The 19,243-nt window shown below is 45.1% G+C and overlaps 1 protein-coding gene across 3 annotated transcripts in view; it reads right to left on the bottom strand.

The window, feature by feature from the left end:
- The window catches only part of ADAMTS17 (ADAM metallopeptidase with thrombospondin type 1 motif 17), a 323,015-nt gene that overhangs the window by 157,852 nt on the left and 145,920 nt on the right, over nt 1-19,243 (bottom strand). For all 3 annotated transcript variants that reach the window (XM_075896952.2, XM_075896951.2, XM_075896953.2), the window contains exons 9-10: nt 15,765-15,905; nt 13,022-13,172 (exon numbers count right to left, since the gene is read on the bottom strand). In XM_075896952.2, coding sequence (XP_075753067.1) covers nt 13,022-13,172; nt 15,765-15,905 — 292 coding nt within the window. The remainder of the gene's footprint in view (nt 1-13,021; nt 13,173-15,764; nt 15,906-19,243) is intronic.

Here is a 19,243-nt window from a genome sequence, read left to right on the forward strand (position 1 = left end):
TTTCATCACCACACTGAGCATCAAACGAGGAGGCTCACACATTTGGGACCTTTATTAGTAAACGAGAAAGAATGGATCCCTTTTCTTCTGAGCGACCAAAGCAAAAGGGAAGAACTTACACAGTGGTGTGACAGTGAATCACAGAGGACATGCATCCCATTTGATGAAGAGCAATCACAGAATCTTTCCAAGAAGTCACCAGAAAAGAAACATCACAATTTTCACTATCCAACGATTGAAATGTTCTGGAGAAATAAATAAAGTGCACCCACGTGCTGTCCTTTTTGCATGTAAAGGGCCAAGTCTATAGTGGCTTCTCCTCTGAGACTAGTTTTACACCATTGTAAATCCATTCATTTCAACACAGTTAATCTTGATTTACACCTACATGAATGAATTTAGTTCCAGAAGAAATAGGCCTTTAGTTGACTGCCTTCCAATGCTATCATTTCAGTCACTGAAATGCCTAAATTCAACAAAGTTGTTTCCTAGACTCTTTTTAATGCTCTTTATCAGGGAAAACATAAAACAAATGCTGTGAACATGAAGGGGATCATGCTGAGCTGAGACTTCTGCATTAGAAGACTTTACATGTGTTTATCTGGCTAGCAACATATGGATGCCATATGAAAGATACCGGGCTCCATGGACTGATACCAAGGGCTTCTCTGTTCCCATCAATCAAAACCTTTCTCATAAGAGCTGCTCAGAAAGAAAAGGGGGGAAAAAAAGCCAATACATAACATTAACTATGTGGCGTGGTGGGCCGCTGATGCTATATTTACCTGCACCTCTGCAAGATCACAGCCATTTTTTTGGGAAGGGCAATCTGTGGCCAAAGAGAAATGCGATCCCCTGTGCCTGCAGGGATTCAGGTAAATACTGTGAAGTGGGGACCTGCCAGGGGCTAACCCTGCAGACCAGATCCAGCCTGTAGGCCGGTATTTGCACCCTTCTGTATTATAGTGAAACTCTAGGGAACTGAAGAAAGTTTCCATGGGTTGGTGTTTGAGACAGTTGACGATTTTCTATAAAATGAAAAAGTATCTCCTTTTGCGGTTGTCTTCCATCTCATGATCCTCCCCCATTCCCGTTAAGACAAGGATAATAGTGTGGATACAGTGTACTCGGACTTTCAAAAGCATTTGACAAGGTCCCTCACCAAAGGCTCTTAAGCAAAGGAAGCAGTCATGGGATAAGAGGGAAGGTCCTCGCATGGACCAATAACCGGTTAAAAGATAGAAAAGAAAGAGTAGGAATAGATTTTCTGTTTTCCAGAGTGGAGAGAGGTAAATAGTTGTGACCCCCACCCCCCACACACACACACAGATCTGTACTGGGACCAGCGATGTTCACCATATTCAGAAATGATCTGGAAAGGGGGGAGAACAGCGAGGCAGCAAAATTTACAGTTGAAACAAAATTTCTCAAAACAGCTAAGTCCAAAGCAGACTGTGAAGAGTTACAAAGGGATCTCGCAAAACTGGGTGCCTGGGTAACACATGGGCAGATGAAATTCAGTGTTGATAAATGCAAAGTGATGCACAAGGGAAAACGTAATCCTAACTATACATATAAAATGATGGAGTCTCAATGAGCTGTTACTGCCCCTCTTTCCCCCCAAAAGAGAGAGAGATCTTGGAGTCACTGTGGAGAGTTCTCTGAAAACAGCCACTCAATGTGCAGCAGCAGGCAAAAGAGCAAACAGAGTGTTAGGAACAGGATGTGGTTTGCCAAGATCTTGAATACAGTACTGTGTGCAGATCTGGTCATCCCATCAAAAAAAAAAAAAAAAAAAAAAGATGTATTCTAATTGGAATAGGTACAGAGAAGGGCAAATAACATGATTGCTGATATGGGGCAATGTCCATATGAGGAGAAATTAAAAAGACTGGGGTTTTTCAGTTTGTAAGGGACACAACTAAAGGGGGGATAGGACAGACATCTATAGCATCTCGACTAAGTGCAGAGAAAGTGAATAAGGAAATGCTATTGATTCCTTCAAATAATAAAAGGTATCAGACAATTAAATTCATACGCAGCAGGTTTAAAATAAACAAAAGGAAGTACAGATTGGACCTCCCTGGTCTGGTGCCCTCAGGACCTGACCGGACCAGGACAAGGGAATGTGCCAGATCAGGAGAGGTTTTGAGGGGGTAGGGCAGACTCCCTACTAGACGCCTTTACTCAGCCACCAGCACTCCTCTCCCAGCCTGCTGGCTGTGGCCCACCAGGCAGCTTCCCTGTCCCGCTAGCTACAGGCTCTCGTGTCCCCTGGGCTCCGCTGGCCCTGCCAGCAGGCTCCGTGCTGAGCCACAGGCAATTTCTGCCACTGGGGCTCTCTAGTCCTGCAACATCCTTGATCCCGCCCAACCCCAGGGAAGTTGCCAGACCAGGGCATCCCGGACCAGAGGTTCAACCTTTATTTCTTCATAAAATACATGGTCAGCCTGTGGAACTCTGACAGGAGATGTTGGAAAGGCCAAGACTATACCAGGGTTGAAAAAAAAGAACTAGATAAAAGTTCCTGGAAGATAAGTCCTTCAATGGCTATTAGCCAGGATGGGTAGGGATGCAACGCCATGTGACGAGTGTCTCTGTGCTTCATCTGGCCAATATCTGGATGTGTCTACAGGGGATAGGTCACGCAAAGATTGCCTGTACTGGAACATTTCTCTCTGAAGCACCTGGCATGAGTGACGGTTAGAAGACAGGATACTGTGCTCAATGGACCTTTGGTCCGACCCAGTATGGATATTCTTATGCTCAGACATTGGAGCTCACTGCATTTACTGTGAAAATTTGTGACACTGCAGAAGAGAAACTGTTTTGATTTAACATGATTTGGCCCAGGCTTTATTAGCAAGAGTAACCCCAGGGAAGTCAGTAAGGATACGTCTACAAAGCAAACAACACTGCAACAAGTCTCAGAGCCCAGGCCGACTCACTCAGGTGTGCAGGCCTCATGCTATGGTGCTCAAAATAGCAGTGTGGACATTTAGACTTAGGCTGAAGTCTGAGCTCTGATACCTTCTCCCTCTGCAGCTGTCGGAGCCTGGGCCCAAGTAGGAACATCCTCACTGCTATTTTTAGATGCAAAGCATGACCCCTGAGATCCTGACCCAGGCTTTGAGAAGATCCTTTTTTTGCAGTGTAGATGCATCTTAAATCTACCCCAAGGGCTCAAAGGTTGCCTGATTGGGCCCCTGATTAGCAGCATTACTAGAGACTGTGCTTGCCCACACAAAAGACATGCCTGGTCAAGATTTTCAGAAGTGACTAGCGGTTTTGGGCCCACTCTGAAACACCTCGAGGACTATTTCCCCCATTATTAGAGCCTTTCCAGAGAGGGAAGTGGTGAGAAAAGCAATGCCTATTTTACTGAGTGGCAGGGTTTTCAATGCAAACAAATCTACTCATGTACCATGCATACTATTTTATTCCGGGAGCTAATTCTCTTCTATTTCTTATAGGCCAGAGATGAATGCAAAATCCAAACCTGGAAAGATAGCGTCAATGAGACTGTAAAGGAATGTTATGGCTAGGAAGCCCCTGATCTTTTCTATGCTGTAGCTCACCTACACTCGGGATTCATAGAACCGTAGATATCAGAGATGAACAAAGCAAGCTTGTTCCTCTCCCTACGAGTACAGAATTCTGATCATAGCATACACCAGTACTGGCTGAACCTTTGTGGTCCAGGACTCTCTGGTCTGGCAACAGCCATGGACTAGCAAGAGCACAGATGTTGCAGGACCAGAGAGCCGCGGGGAGAGGAGCCAGGAGCCGAGTGCCAGGGCTGACAGCAGAACCGGCCCTGAGGTAGGAAGCTGACAGTACAGGTGGCCGGCTCTCCCGGAAGTGCAGCCTGTTTGGAGGCACAGAGCCCAGCTACCTGGGGCAGGAAGGTTGGTAGCCAGGGCAGGAGCCAAACCAGCCAGCAGAGAAACCAGGAAGGAGCATGGAGCCCAGAGAGGTGCCTGGCCCTCTGGTGATAGACCCCAGAGGGGCTGGAATTGACCTCTCCTGGTCTGACAAAATTTCTTGTTCAGGGCTGGTCATGTCCCAAAGTTGCTAGATCAGGCAGGTCCAACGTGCAGTGGACCACCTGCGGCTCACTGTCAAAACCAGAAGGGTTGTTCTAGGATAGATATTTGCAGCCCATGGGAACAGTACAGTTTATAAGTATACACCTCTTCTTTCAGCCATAGCATAGAGGGTGATGGCCCATAACTATTACATCACTGTCCTCTGAAATCCCCACTCTGCAGTTCCCTGTGGCCAGAGCCACAGCATGGGGATTCTAGGGCAGGGTCAGAGGCATGGGCGATGTCTGAATATCTGCCGACTCAGGCGCCTGTATCCTGTGAAGAAGAAACCTGCCCATGGCACAGTCTATGCAACGGGCAGTGGGTAGGGCCCACAGCCAACCTGAAGGGTTCCCACTTTAACAGCCACCTTTGCAACCCTGACACAAAGCATATGGCCCAGTCGTGCAAGATACCCAGAGACTTCACGTCCCATAGGTTTCAATGGAAGTGATGGATATCCAGGACCTTTCAATATTGGATCCTAAAACCTCTTAATCTCTGTATGCAGCATAGAAAGTGTACAAGTTTTCTTTCCAGGGTGGGGCGTGCGGGGGGGGGGGGGTTAAGAGGCAATGTTGTCCGTCAAAGATCCCTTAAAAGCTGGGAAATTAAAAGAGCAAAGTCACAGATCAAGTTTCATGGCCATGGGAAATGAGAAAAAGGGTTGTAAAAATAAATATAGATACAAACACACAATGTTCAGATGTGGTTGGGAAGATTATGGGAGTTTTCTCTTGAAGTCTTTTGCAGATGGGAAGTACCCAGAGGCTGATGGGAGAAGTCTGAGAGCAGGCTTGTTATACTCTGTATGCAGGCTGACATTCAATAGCATTTTGGCTAATTTAGTTGACGTTCAGACTTCAGCTGTAGATGCCACATCACAAGGCTACACTAATTCTTCCTCCACCCTCAACCTTGTGTCTTTATAAGAAAATGAAGGATTTCCAAACTCTCCTAGTGCTTGATTCTTAATAGGCACTTCTATTATATTTAAGTATGTATTATTTTTATATTCTTAAATTGACACATTGTGTTTTTATAATTTGATTTCAGTTCCTCTCTTTTTATATATATATTTTTTAAAACCACTGCACCAGAGTGCATTTTGACAGACTTCCAAAATGAAACACGTACAAAAATTTCTGAGGCATTCCAATAATTGTAAACTGGGCTCTGCAGTGCAGGCAGGCCCTCTGCTTCTCCCGTTAGAAAAAAATACAAAATATTTCCACCCAAAAGAAAGAGAAAAATGGTCTGTCTTGCAACATACAGAAGCGGTGAAACAGGACACTTCTGTTTTATATAAAACAGGCAAAATGAAAATAGTTGCACTTTTAACAACCCGCATTAGGAAAACTATAAAATATAGGAGAGCAATTAGGTAAATTATTAACATTACTTTTAAAAAATGAAAATCATCTCATTTTACTTTACAATTGCCAGGCATGTAGCCTGCACGTTCTAACCAAACCAACCTCATCCATTACTGGAGTGCTATTATTAATTATTATTACTTCTATGTCATTTATATCATACCCACAGTATGGATCTATTTTACAGACAAATCTGGAGACACAATCCCAGCCTGTATGGAGGCTGATACGTATCCTGCCATTGTAGAGATACAACTGGCTTACAACTTTAGTAAGAAAAACGAGTGGTCCTGTGGTACTTTAGAGACTAACCAAAATATATAGAATCATGAGCTTTCATGGGCAAATCCCACTACAGCTGATGAAGTGGATTTTGCCCACAAAAACTCATGATTCTATATATTTTGGTTAGTTTCTAAGGTGTCACAGGATCATTCGCTTTTAAGGTTACAAACTAACACGGCTAACCCTCTAAATCTTACTATGAGTTTTTGTTGGTACTCACCACATACCTTAGTATTTGACTCTGTGCTGGCACACTCTGCAAGCACATGGAGCCCCAATGATTTAGTCAGGTTCATTGGGGTTCATTCCCATAGATCTCTTTGCAGGATCAGGACCACACATAGGTAAGCAAATTTGCGTGATGTCAGTGAGACTGTTTCTCAACAAGCATTTGATTAGGAAAGCTGAAAGGGTTTTTAAGATCCAACTTGCTGACACTTCCCCCTCCCCATTTCATACAACTTGACAGCGGAAATAGGCTAGTCAGTTTCATATTTGCTTACAGCCATTTTCATTCTCAGGTTCTCGGTGCTGACATGTTTCGACTGTGGATGCTGCAGAGGAAGTTTGTTTGTTTAAAAGTAATTGCAATTTAAGGGAAAATATTCCTCCTGGTCTCAGGTTTTCTAAAACCTTGTTTACTCAAAAATCTCAGTTCTGAGCTACACTTGAATTAACATCCCTTGTTAAGCAGAAAATTTCTTTGTAGCAATGTTAATCTCCGCATGCCATTTTAGTCTAAGCGCAATTTTGACTCAAAACAATACTGAAAGATAATGGTTATGTAAAAACCCGCAAAAATGCACTAATAATAAATAAGCCAAAAGGCACATAAAACGGAAAGCCAAACACTGGATATGAGAGATACAAATCACATTTTTTCCATAAATATAATGTCAGCCCAAAAGCCTCTGTTAGTAGGCATGCCAGCTTGAAAAATAAACCCAGTGCTCATGATTAAACACACAAGTGAATATTCACATGAGTTTGTGAACAATGTGTTCCTGTGCGTTTCTGTGGCAGAAATGTTATCTCAACTGTGAGAGATGCAGCCACAAAGGTTCGGTGATCTCCATTTTGTGGACAGCATTAATAAAGAAAAACACACAAGGCTTATCCATCACTTAAATCCTATGCTGATCATTTAAATGGGATTTGAGTAGCACCTATGCTTCTTGCTGGTCTTCTGCACGAGTCCTTCTACTCACAATACTAGACTTACAAGCCTGGCGGTGAATCTGAGAAATGGCAGTCAGTCAGGCTGGACTGTCAAATTCCTTACAAAACCTGGGATGTAGATGGTCAAAACACAACATCATAAGGCATCAATGCTCGGACGGATGACACAATGAGTTTTGAAAGGGGAACACCTACGTATCTCCTATGGCACATCAGGCTGTCTTGTAGCACATGGATTTTAACAGCTTTGTCACCCCCCACGTGCTCACTGTTCAAACAGTCACTCAATCAGTTCAGTATTTGGTAATATGACAACAGCTTTATTCCTGTAAAACAAGGATTACCATGCCTAGCTCTATAGGGGCGACAAGCCCTTCTTCCATCTAGGGATGTAAAAATGGGTTAATAATGTAACTGTTAAAAATGTAAACGCAGTGGGCTGTGCAGCATAATGCTTATATTGCAGAGCCGGCAGCGTAGATGGCTCCCTGGGAGTGCGGCTGGGAGCCGGTATGTGCCACAAGTTGGCTTATACCAGTCTTGCTTTTGGGAAGCCAGCTGCCACTCCATACTGCAGGCTCTGATACAGAGCCAGCAGCACCAGGCAGCAACCAGTTTCCTCAAAGCGAAGCTGGGAGGTAACCGTAACAGAAAATGATAAGCTAATGCTTATCGGTTAACAGTTTAAATGGTTACACTCCCACATCCCTATCTCCATCCACAAGCAACACTATGCTACAAACAAGGGCCTGATTCTGCTCTCTCACTAGTATTACTACAGTGTAACTCCATTAACTTCAACTGAGTTACTTGTGATTTGCACCAATGTGAGGGAAATGAGGATCAGTCCCAGGGGAGTGACAAATTCCTGAACCAGATGTGATTGGTGTCCAAACCCAGCCTTGCTGAGGCTAATTAGGGGTTATTCTGTTAGTAATTCCTGAAAACATCTGGGGTGAAATTCTGCCTCTGTGGCAGTCAACAGCAAAACTCTGATTGACTTCTATGGAGTTGGGATTTCATCCGGGGTCCCTGGATACACCTATCATCCGATTCTATACAGTGCATTCCCTGACAATGTTCAGAGCTTTCAGAAAGAAGGGTGAATGGACAGCACCAGATAAACAGATTTCCAAATGCCGAGAGAGTTATGGGGAAGCATGTAACACCGAAAATGTAGCCATTGAGGGTTGAGCCCAGGAAAAGAAAGAACTGCTGCTGTGAGCCTCAGAGTTCAAATCAACTGCCTCAGTGTTGCAGTGTGGGCTCAAAATAGCAGTGGAGATGTTTGGTTACAGGCTGTAACCCAGGCTCTGAAATGCAGAGAGGAGAGAGGATCTCGGACCCATCTGCCCTGCTATTTTTAGCAGCACAAGCCCAAGGCAGTTGACCCAGCCACTGAGACATGCTTCCATGTATCTATTTTTGCTGTGTGGACATACCCAAAGTGGCTACCTCACGAGCCTTCCTTTTTGTGCTGTGTTTTCGGAGGAAGGCTCAGAGCAGCTCATGGTGGTTTGGCAAATATTCTTATTTTTAGAGGCTGCCATTTTGCATGCCAGAACCTATGCTCTCATTAGAACAATAAATTAAGACAGATTATCAAGCATGCCTAAGGGAGACAGGTGCCCAACTTCTTGGAAAAATCTTTACCCAAGTCTTTAACGCACATAGTCACCAAAGAAAATCTTAACAATTCAAACCAAGTGCAAACTGATGCCAGGTTGACTGCCAAACTTTGTAGACAGCAGAAGCAATAGCTATGAAAGGCCTGTGAGCACTACATTTTATTTTAATGGGCCATCGAGTCTGAAGTCTAATGATGGCAGCATAGGACTGTAAAACTTTGTTCACCATTTCACTGCTGAACACAAGTACACATGAAGGAAGTGGGACAATCGCATCAGGAAGATCTATTTTGAGTGAAGTAAAGGTTTGGCCTCTCTGGTTAGTGCAGCTTGGGCTGTCAGGAGACTGTGGAGTAATGGTTTTCCCCCCTCAGTTCAAACCATGAGGATAAGAGAGGGCAGGACAAGCAAACCTTAGAGAGAACACTGATCCTTTCTGATTTTTTCCTCCATGCACAGAATAAATTTTGTTATGTGCACTGAGGCATGTGCAGATGTGCACCACCAGCAGAAACACATACTGCTGGCTGTGGACACGCTGTGAACCAGCTGGGTGGCATCTGAATCCCTTCTGGGTAGCCGCACAAGTGGGAACACTGGATGGGACCTGGCTTTCTAACAATCCTCCATGAGCACTTCACTGATTTTGTGTTTCGAAACACAAGTTCTACCTGCCCTCGTACTGTAATGTTTGGAAGTTTTTCGGGTTGGGGGGAGGTGACAAATTAAAGCGACAAAGGTGAGGTGGAATGTTCGAACACTAACTAGCTATTGCTGATATTTATATTGTTATTCTTCACTATAGTGTCTGAGTGCCCCTCATGCAGAAAGTTTTTATCAAGCTTTATCAAACAGGAAGATTTTGAAGCCCTTCCTAAAGATGGCTGGAAACATCTTCTGTCCTCTGGAAGTTTTCAAAATCATAGGGAATTTTGGAATATAGGTTTTCTAGTTTCCTGTACACAGTTATGGAACTCAGTTATCTCTTTCTGAAATGTCATAATATAGCTCTCTTTATTAAACAGGACTGGAGACAGAAGATGCATGTAGACATAAAAAGATTAAGCAGGCTAATTTCCTGAAGTTTATTTCCTTTTTGTAACAAATATTTACTGTCAAATGTTTATTGCTTGTACATTTGGTTTTTTTAAATAATACTTTATTGAATTAAAAATACCACATTACCATTGGCTAAAAGAGGAGACAGCTATGTTTGCCAATAATTTCTATAACTAATGCCAAAGACTGGTGCCAATTTTTTTTGGTTCATATTTCCGCAGACAGCTTAGAGACTTACAGTACAAGCATGCTGTGGATGAGGCATGAGAAATATAAAGGTGAAGGTAACAAAACCTTCCAGAGTTTAAAATTAACACTGATCTTTTCTGATAATGAATTGAGTTTCACTGCAGGCAAACACCAACTCTCTGCAGCAGAACAGCATGCAAATAATACCAGGGTTTCATGGTGTGTAAAGTTAATGGCACAGATATTCACAGAACGTCAACACCGAGCCCTGAAGCACTCACAGCCTACATCGGGGTAGGCAGTAATTTTTGCTGGGGGGCGGGTGGGACACCAAGATTTTGGAAAGTGGTCTAGGGCCGCACTTTTCTATGGAGGAAGTGCAGGGTCTAGGATGGAGGTTGAGGGCAGAAGGAAGTTTGGGATAGGGACTGGTGTGCAGGAAAAGGGGGGGGAGAGTCTGAGAGGGAGTTTGGGTGAAGGAGGGGATTATGATCTGTGGCAAGGGCTTGGTGTTCATGGTGCGAGAGGGGGTAGGAGTGCAGGAGAAGATTCTGGCCTGTGGAAGGAGAGGAGGTGGATGCAGAGGGCTGGCGGCCAGTAGCCCTGCATGACCCTGGGACAGCCTCGGGCTGCTCAAAATGGCTGGCTGCTCTCTTTGGCTCTCTTCTCTAGGCACCGGGGGACGAGGAGGCGGCAAAATCCCTCAGCTCCCATTTCTGGATTTCTGTGAAGCCTCCCCCTGCCTCTGGTGCCCACAGGGAACAGTCAGCTGCTTAAAGCGGCATGCAGCTGCTCTGAAGTGGCTGGCTGCCTTGTGCCTGAGGGTCCTGATGGGTTGCCCATGGGCCAGATCAGGCAGCCTGCAGATCGGATCCAGTGGCTTGGCCGGGCAAATGTGGCCCGGCAGGTCAAATGTGGCCCGTAGGCCATATCTTGCCTGCTCCTGGCCTATGTTCATAATCAGGGTTCGCCGAACCGCGGAAAGCCCCGCTTGCCAGCCGCACTGTCCGGCGATCTGCGCATGCCCAGGTCACCCGAACCCGGCTCTTCCGGGTTCCAATCTACTCTCCATGGGCGAGTAGATTTTATTATTTGTCGAGCTCTGTTCATAATCCTTAACACCTACATATATTAATTAATCTGACTAGTGTTTGCAATTTACTTTATTCAGCCTAGCCCTCTCAGCAGAAATTATTCTCTTCTTAAGCCTTTCCAAGCATGTATTAAGGTTTTTTTGCTTCTTTTCTGAAGATTTCAAACAGTAAGGTTACGTCTACACTGCACACTTATTTCGAAATAAGCTATTCTGGGAGAAATACTCCGAAATAGCTTATTTCGAAATAGCATAGTCCAGACTACAGGGAAGCCTCAAAATTAGTCTGAGGCAGGCTCCTCTAATGTGGACGTGCTACCTCGATTTAGAGCCCCAGGAGGCACTGGGGAGTAATTAGTCTGAATGGCCCTGGGGAGGAGCTATTTCGAAACAGCAGCAATGGAGCATCCACACGGAACAGGCATTATTTCGGAACAGGCATTATTCCTCATGGAATGAGGTTTACAGAAGTCGGAATAAGCCATCAGTTATTTCGAATTTATTTCAAAATAATGGAATCGCTGTGTAGACGCTCACATTATTTCGAAATAATGTCAGTTATTTCAAAATAGCTGTGCTGTGTAGACGCACCCTAAGGCTAGTAAAGATCCCAACGGATCCACACACCTGCCACCTGTGCTTAACAGAGTACGCTGCCCGTGGTGTGTTACACTGACAAATACTCTGAATGAGGAGTCTCAAGAACGTGATTTCTGAAGATGCCATTAACAGTACAATAACACTTCCTAACGTGGGTGAAACCTCCAGGAATGACAGTTCTTTTCGGCAACACCACACAGAACAAATATCTTCCAAAAGCCGAGTAAACGGCATGACATCTGTTCATAGGGAGGTACCTGAATCTTCCTGAGTACTCTTTAAGGATGCACATTTTAAAAGCTTGCTTCCAGCCCGGGAGCCCAGATGACCTGCATTTCCCTGACTGATCCAGAAAACACAACCTCTCCAGATTTGTGTCTCATTGTTTTCATGTTCTGTGTTAGCTAGTTGCCAGATCCAAAGTAAATAAAATAGCAAATGTGAAACTCTGAGTTCTTTCCCAGCACTCACATGTGTTCGACAGCTTTATTCATTTGGCCACTCCAGTTATAATTGATTATTTTTTACTTTTTTTTAATATAACAGGGTTAAAGTTCCAGAGGTTTTTAAGAAGCGGAAAGGGACAGGGGACGAGAGGAAGAAATGATTTACCAAAACAAACATTTTTTCCCTATTGCCTAGTTAATAAGAGTTAAGCACGAGCCACTCTAACTAAAATAGGATGTGGTCAAACATAATATGTAGGGTAAAATGTCACCAAATGGTTCTAGTGCTAAAATAATCCATTTGATAACAGTGCTCAGCTCTTTTCATCTGTCACTATCCTAGCATATACGCACAGATGTGCACTCAAAATCCCTACCTACAATAGAGGGAAGCAGGGTGCAGCTAGGTGAACTAGGAGTTGATGGCAGAGCTGAGAACAGAACCCACAAATCCTGATGCTCAGACCCATCTCCTAGCCACTGGCCCACACAGCCTCCCCAGCAAATGCAAAGCAAGAACAGATCACCTACTGCTTGACCAATTGATTCGTATATGAACATTGCTTCACACTGCAGTCAGAGAGAGCTCCTACCAGCAGTAGTTAAATAATTTGGAGCCAGTGTTCAAAACAAAAGTCGCAAGGTCAAGCCACACAACGCGAACCTCTGTAGTCCACAGAGCTGCGAAGTCTTGTGGAAAGAGGCTCACTTGCCACCTCCCAATTCCAGGTGAGCCAAGACTATCATGAGAACAGCCTCTTGCTCAGTGTTTTGGCCCTCTGGCTTCCATGGAAGTTTTGCCCAAGTGAAAACTGACCCTGAAGGACCTCAGGGCCTGGATCGAGGATTTTAGCTTTATCACTGTGAGGGGGATTTTCAAAAGTTCTCGGCGTTGGCCTCACTCTGTTCTTTCAAGTCAAAGGGAGCTTTACTGTTGACTTCAACCAGACCGGATGAGGCTGACGGTGAGCACGGTTGAAAATCCCAGGGTGTATTTCAGTCAGAGGTACTGAATCATTTTATTCTCCATTGATTCTCTGCCTCCATTTCCCCCCTTGGCACCCAGCAGAACGCTTACCTCCATATTCTTACAGAAAGTGGCATTGGTTCCGAAGAGTATCTGGCACTGTTCATCGGCACTGTAGTGCATCCCTGGCAGCTTGTGAGGAAGCCGCACAGCATACCGGCTTCGGGGGTCTGTTACCAGCAAACAGGTGCTCACCTTGGACCTACAGAGGTCAAGAATTAAACAACTCTTTAAAAGGAAGAACTTTGAAACGGGGCTGCTAGATCGCTGGCCCAGAGAAGGTGGCTTCTTCCCTTGCACCTGGGATCATGGGGTCTTTGTCTAAAGCAGTGGTTTTCAAATTACAGGTTGAGATCTAGCATTGGATGGTGGAATGTCAAGCACTGGGTCTCCTTGCTGCAGGGAGATCAGGTGACCGATGGGGGTACTAAGGCAGCTCCCTGCCTGTCCTTACACCGCAGACTGTGTTGCAGCCCAAGAGCAGCTGGAAACAGGATTGGCTCCTAGGGTGAGAGGGCTTTGCATACTGCCCCTGAGCACTAGCTCTGCCCTCCCATTGGCTGAGAACCTGCTGCTTCTGGGGTGCAGCAGGTCTGCGGTGCCAGGAGGGATAGGAAACTGCCATAGTACTCCGCACTGCACCGCTGATCGTGAGCCACTCAAGGTAACCCCGCTCCTGCCCCAGCCTTGACCCCCTCTCCCCAAAGCCAGAGCTCCCTCCTCCAGCCCAATGCTCTCCCTCCTCCAGCCCAAAGCTCTCCCTCCTCCAGCCCCACCCAGAGCCCACACTCTAGTCAAATTATGTTGGGTCGCAGCATCAACAATTTTCTTCAACTGGGCCATGAGAAAAAAAAAGTTTGAAAACTGCTGGTCTAAAGGGTTTGGACTCCGGATTTATGAAGTTTTTGGCTTCCCCAACACATGGCTTTGTGCTACTGCTTGAGACCCAGTGCAGATGTGGGACTGTAAATAGCAAAAGAAAACTGGCCAGGCTGGCTTCTTTTTCGAAAGCAAGAGAAGTGGCGTGGCACAGACGGCAAGCCACATCATACTCTCTGCGTCCTTTCACAACTGGTTGTAATCTAAAATGGTATTAGAAGCAACAGCCCCCGAAATACACACAACCTGACTCTGGTCTTTCCCATGGCAGTGAAACAGGAGTGACTGCATTTATGTCAATGGAGTGCCATGGGTTAGGATTTGAAGATTCCCATGCTAAGTTCATCGCTCATCCCAGAGGCTACATATCTGATACAGGTTGAACCTTTCTTGGTCCAGCAGCCTCGGGACCCAACTGGTCTCAAACCAGGGAATTTGCTAGAGCAGGGAGGCCAACGCTGGCTCCCCTCGTGCTGCCGGCTGTGGGACACTGCTGGAGCAGGCATGGAAGGGGAAGGGCTCTGAGGAAGAGGAAGAGCAGCTGCAGAACCCTGTGGCTGGGGGCTGGAAGCGCGGCAAGGGGCCATGGAGCTCCGTCCTTGGCCCCAGTCCCCACCGCTAGCCACCAGGCTGTGCTTATAGCTGCCTCCGTCTGGGTTCCACAGCTGCCCTGACTCTTCTTCCTCCAGTGCCCCGCCCCATCCCAGCTCCCCCCACACCGTGCGTGAGCACCGCAAATGAGCTTTTGGTGACATTGTGAAAGCTCTGGGAGTGCAGGGGAGGAGTTGCTGAGCACGGGGCCCAGCTTTTCCCTGTGAGTGCTCCAACCCTAGAGAACCCACAGATGCCAGACCAGGGGCGTTGCTGGATGAGAGAAGTCCAGATTGTAGAGGTCCAACCTGTAGCTAAGAGGATCCAGAAGAGGCTGGTGTGTGCTCTGTTGAATAATGGCCTTTGTGCTAGTCATCAGCTTGGCTTAAGTCAGCACTGGGCAACCTAGGCTAGTGAATGAGTGGCCCTCCATCTCAGTGGGCTGCAAGAGTGTTGTCTCCTAGGATACGGTAGTTTTGCCAACTGCGCTTGCGCTCCTAGAATTTGCGGGATGTGCCGATGGAACCGTAGCGGCACTTTGATCGGATGCAGAGGGACCGCGCGGCTCTCAGTCAATGTTGCGTGCAATCACCACATACCTTACTGCACATGTCCTCGCTTTATGTGCATGTCACTAGAATAACACGGGTAGGAAAACCCCCCTCGCCCTCCGATGAGGATGGCAATCAGCAGAACCAGGCAACTCTTCATGTGGCCAATAGTAAACAGCATGTTTCACGAGCCACACATAGGACCCTGAAGAGCGGCATTTGGCCCTCGAGGGCCACAGGTTGCCCACCATTGGCTTAAATTCTTTCGGAATTACCAACGAGGATAAACCAGACACCCTGGATGCTGTAGAAAAGGAGTTCATTCACAGTGAACTTTAAGTTCACGTTCACTTTGAGGGGAGAAGGACTCAAAATGAACTTCCCTGTGAAATGAGTTATCTCTGGTTTCTGTAAAATCAATTGCCTGGCAGAAAATGGTGAAGGGAGGTTTGGGTTTTTTAAGGGCACTTCCTCCTGTACAGCCGCTGAGACAGAGGCCTGTCATCAGCAAGATTCATTCAGGAAGTGGAAGTGAACTGGGATTCTTTTCAAGCAGTCAGTGTGCTGAAATTTGGGGAGGATCCATTTTCTGCTTCTCCGCCAGTATCCCCTGCGAGCTCCCAGGTTGAATGGCACCGTGAAGGAGACAGATTCAACCTTCCATACAGTGATTGTACACCGCCCTCCCCCAACACTGCTCTGGGTTTCAATTTCAAATAGGATCCCAGTTCTTGGAGAGAGAATGATGTTTTCACTGCTCATCACATTCTTACTTTAGGAAGTTTTCAAGGTCCTCACGGCTGCAGGAAGACCAAGAAAGGTCACTGGGGTTCCTGCCCTTCACCCATTCTCCAGACATTATGTGAGATCTTCCTGCGCAGGACAAATGGTCATCATCGTGGCTCATCCCCATACTGTTTGGTTAAAAAAAAAGATAAAGTCTTACTGTTGGTTTGTCATTTCCCATTGCACCTGATAATGACACACTGAATATCGTAGGGAAACAAACAGAAAAGTAGATATGATCAAATTATGCACAATTAGCTGCAATTTAAACAAAAACGTATTTTGCTCCTTGGATTGATGGCAAACACTTCACTTTGAATTTCTGCTAGCAATATTCTAAAATCCTCCAGTGATTTCTACTGCGGGGACAGCTCTGAGAAATCATATGGCACACATTACTTCTGTTCCATGATTAGATGAATCCACAACTACCTCTGACTGAATTCTTATGCACATGCATACAAAAAGTGGTTTCTGGGAATGGTCATGCAACCTGAAATGTGCTTCCCCCTAAAACTCAGTCACTCAAGGATTCATGGGAAGCAAATGCTCAGAAAGGCAGTAATCTGGCTGAAGCACAGACTATCAAAGTGAATATCTCTGGAAAACTTTGCATTACTTGCCCAGAACTAGTGAATAAGATTAACTAAAATCATGTTAACTAATGACAACAAATACCGAATTACAATTACAGGGTGTCCCCACAGTATACGTCGGTTCCGCACTAACATCGTTGATGCTTGTTGGAACTGTTGTGTTATAAGTCTTCCCATTCCGTGCTCTTATGTTGCGCAAAAAAAAAAAAAAGAGAGACCAATTCACAAATGGAAGTCAGCCATGGGAAAAGAATTCCCTGTTTTACGTTGTTTCACTGTACCTCCACGTTTTTTGGAACTTACCTTGGACATATAGTGGGGATGCCGAGTATTACTAACATGGAATCAAACTCTGCTCTTATGTCGGTGTAAATCTGGAGTAAATCTATTGACATAAAAGTGATTACTCCAAATTTACGGTATTATTAAATATCTTTATTTCAGTAGCCCCTGGATGTCCCACCTAGAATCTTAGCACCACTTTGCTAAGTGGTGTCCAAATGCATGCAAAGACACAACCCCTGCCCAGCCCAATATAAATGTGAACAGCATTTGACTCAGAGTATTTCACTTTAACAAATAATGTACATTGAATATTGACAAGCCCAACTGAGAAATTAAAATATCGTTCAGCTGAGGACTTCAAATGAGTTTGACAAATGTTACATAACTACCCCTGCCCACCATGCACCTGTGAGGCCATGTGCTACTAACAGTGTTTTACCAGGGGAAAATGTCAAGCACTAGAGAGAATAAGTGACTAGTCCAAGTTCACACAATGTGTCAGTGGCAGAGCCATGGGCAGATGCTCGAAATATCAATTTCCAATTCCATGCTCAGACTATGTTAGGAGAGAGAGCAAACTCCTCCCTTTTCTGATAAGTAATACTTTTCAGTCTTAATGGGTTTCCTGTGGTTTCCAAACCGATCTTAACGTGAGATGGAAACTGATAAGAATTTTCGCACAAGGTTTCTCATAGGAAGCCAAGTGGCACACTGCTGGCAAAACGACAGTCACCAGCGTTAGGTTCAGAATTAGGATGTTAAGTATCAGGTATTTCACTAATCGGATAGTCGATGCATTTTTGCATCGACTATTCGATTAGTCGATAGGGTAGCACTGCCCCTTTGAAACACTGCGACAGCGTTTTGAAGGGGCACAGCCATACAGTTGATCCCAGGCTTAGCGCCACATGGAGTTTCAAAGGGGCAGAGCCGCACTGAGCCCGGGATCAGCTGTGTGGCGCTGCCCCTGTGAAATGCCACCGCAGCGTTTCAAAGCGATAGCGCTACATGGAGCCCAGGTTCCCTGAGGCGCTGCTGCTTTGAAGTACCCCCCGTTTCCCAACCCTTGCTACCTCTATCTGATAGAGGCAGTGGGGCGGGGAGGGGAGCAATTAGTCAACTAGTCCTTAAAATCCCTAGTTCAGAATTGCCGACTGCAAGTTGATAACAGTGATCTCAGCTGAATATCAGTTTATTCCTTCGGAGAAGAGCACCTTACAGTATAAGCATCCAGCTTGATGGCAAGAGGTTGGACTCCCGATATGCAACATTACTCTACAGATCAGAATTTCCAGTAGTTTTTATATTTAGTTCTCATTCCCCTGCCTTTGCTTCTCTGCAGTTTTGGGACTCAAATGTTCAAAACATAAATGCAGCATCAATTTCCAGTTCTGATGAACTGCAACCATCTTCAGCAGTTTGATAATTATGGCTTAGATTAAACCTCCATTTACTCTATTTTTAGTTTAAAGTGAAACTATTATTTTTGGTTTATCTCCAAGGACGTTATTATTTCTAACAAGGTTACACTTTGCATAATTTTTAGAATCAGAAGCCCATGGTTATGCATGTCTTTTAACCTTGGTGGGTTTTGAACGCAGCAAAAATGTAAGTCTCAAGCATATTCTGTTTGACATGCAACAATAAGTTAACAATCTAGTAGCAATTCTAACTTCAAAAGCAGAAGGCGAAATTTCTGCCCCACTGAACTCAATGGGAGTTTTGCAACTGACTTCAGTGGAAGCCAGGATTTCAACCAAGATAGTTTATCCACATTACTTCTACAATAAATAAATAAAATTACATCTGAACACAAGCTAGGATGGCAGATCCAGCAGTATACGTCTAGTGCAACCCCTTCCACACAAAACCTGCGGCCTTCCTTGGGAAATGAGATGTGAATGTTATAAAAGAAAAAAAAAGGAAGTAAGGTAAGCTTGGTTTATTCCTACAGAGGCACATCCATTTTCCCACAATACTGACTTAAGATAGATACACCAAATTTTCTGATTTTTTATCTTCGTTCTTTTGGACCTTGTGTGTCACAAGCCAAGACTTTCCCAGTATGTTTTTTAACAGAGCAAGAATGATCTTCTTATATACAATTACAATTATCGTGGGGCGGAGCCCTAAACCCATCCTCAGCAGGAACCACACATTCTAAGTTACAGCCATTTCTTACCCCTTCAAGTCCCACTGAGTAGTATCTCTCAGCCCCTCAAGAAAAAACAGGTGATTTCTGTTTCTAAGGTACTGTGCAATGGGCATCAGGACAGCAGACTCCGGCCCTTCTTATTTCCCCTTGCAGAAAGTTTGGTGTTAAGCAGTAGCACATATTAAAAAACTCAGCCTAAGCTTGGCTGTTTGTAAGATTTCCCTGCAGGGTCTCCTACCTCCCTGATTCATTCTACTCCATCCATATATCACACTCAGAAAGAGAAGGCAATGCATGCCAGCTGTCAGCTTTCAGAGTCCTCTTGCAGACCTAAATAGGGACACATCTCAGAATCATGGATCAAAACTCAGATGTGCTAGGATAGGCTGCTGGTGGGTAAGCTGGAATTCCTTGTGCTTTGAGAGGACCT

Source organism: Pelodiscus sinensis, chromosome 14 (assembly GCF_052426305.1).
Source record: "Pelodiscus sinensis isolate ZL-2025 chromosome 14, ASM5242630v1, whole genome shotgun sequence".
NCBI classification, from domain to species: Eukaryota; Metazoa; Chordata; order Testudines; family Trionychidae; genus Pelodiscus; species Pelodiscus sinensis.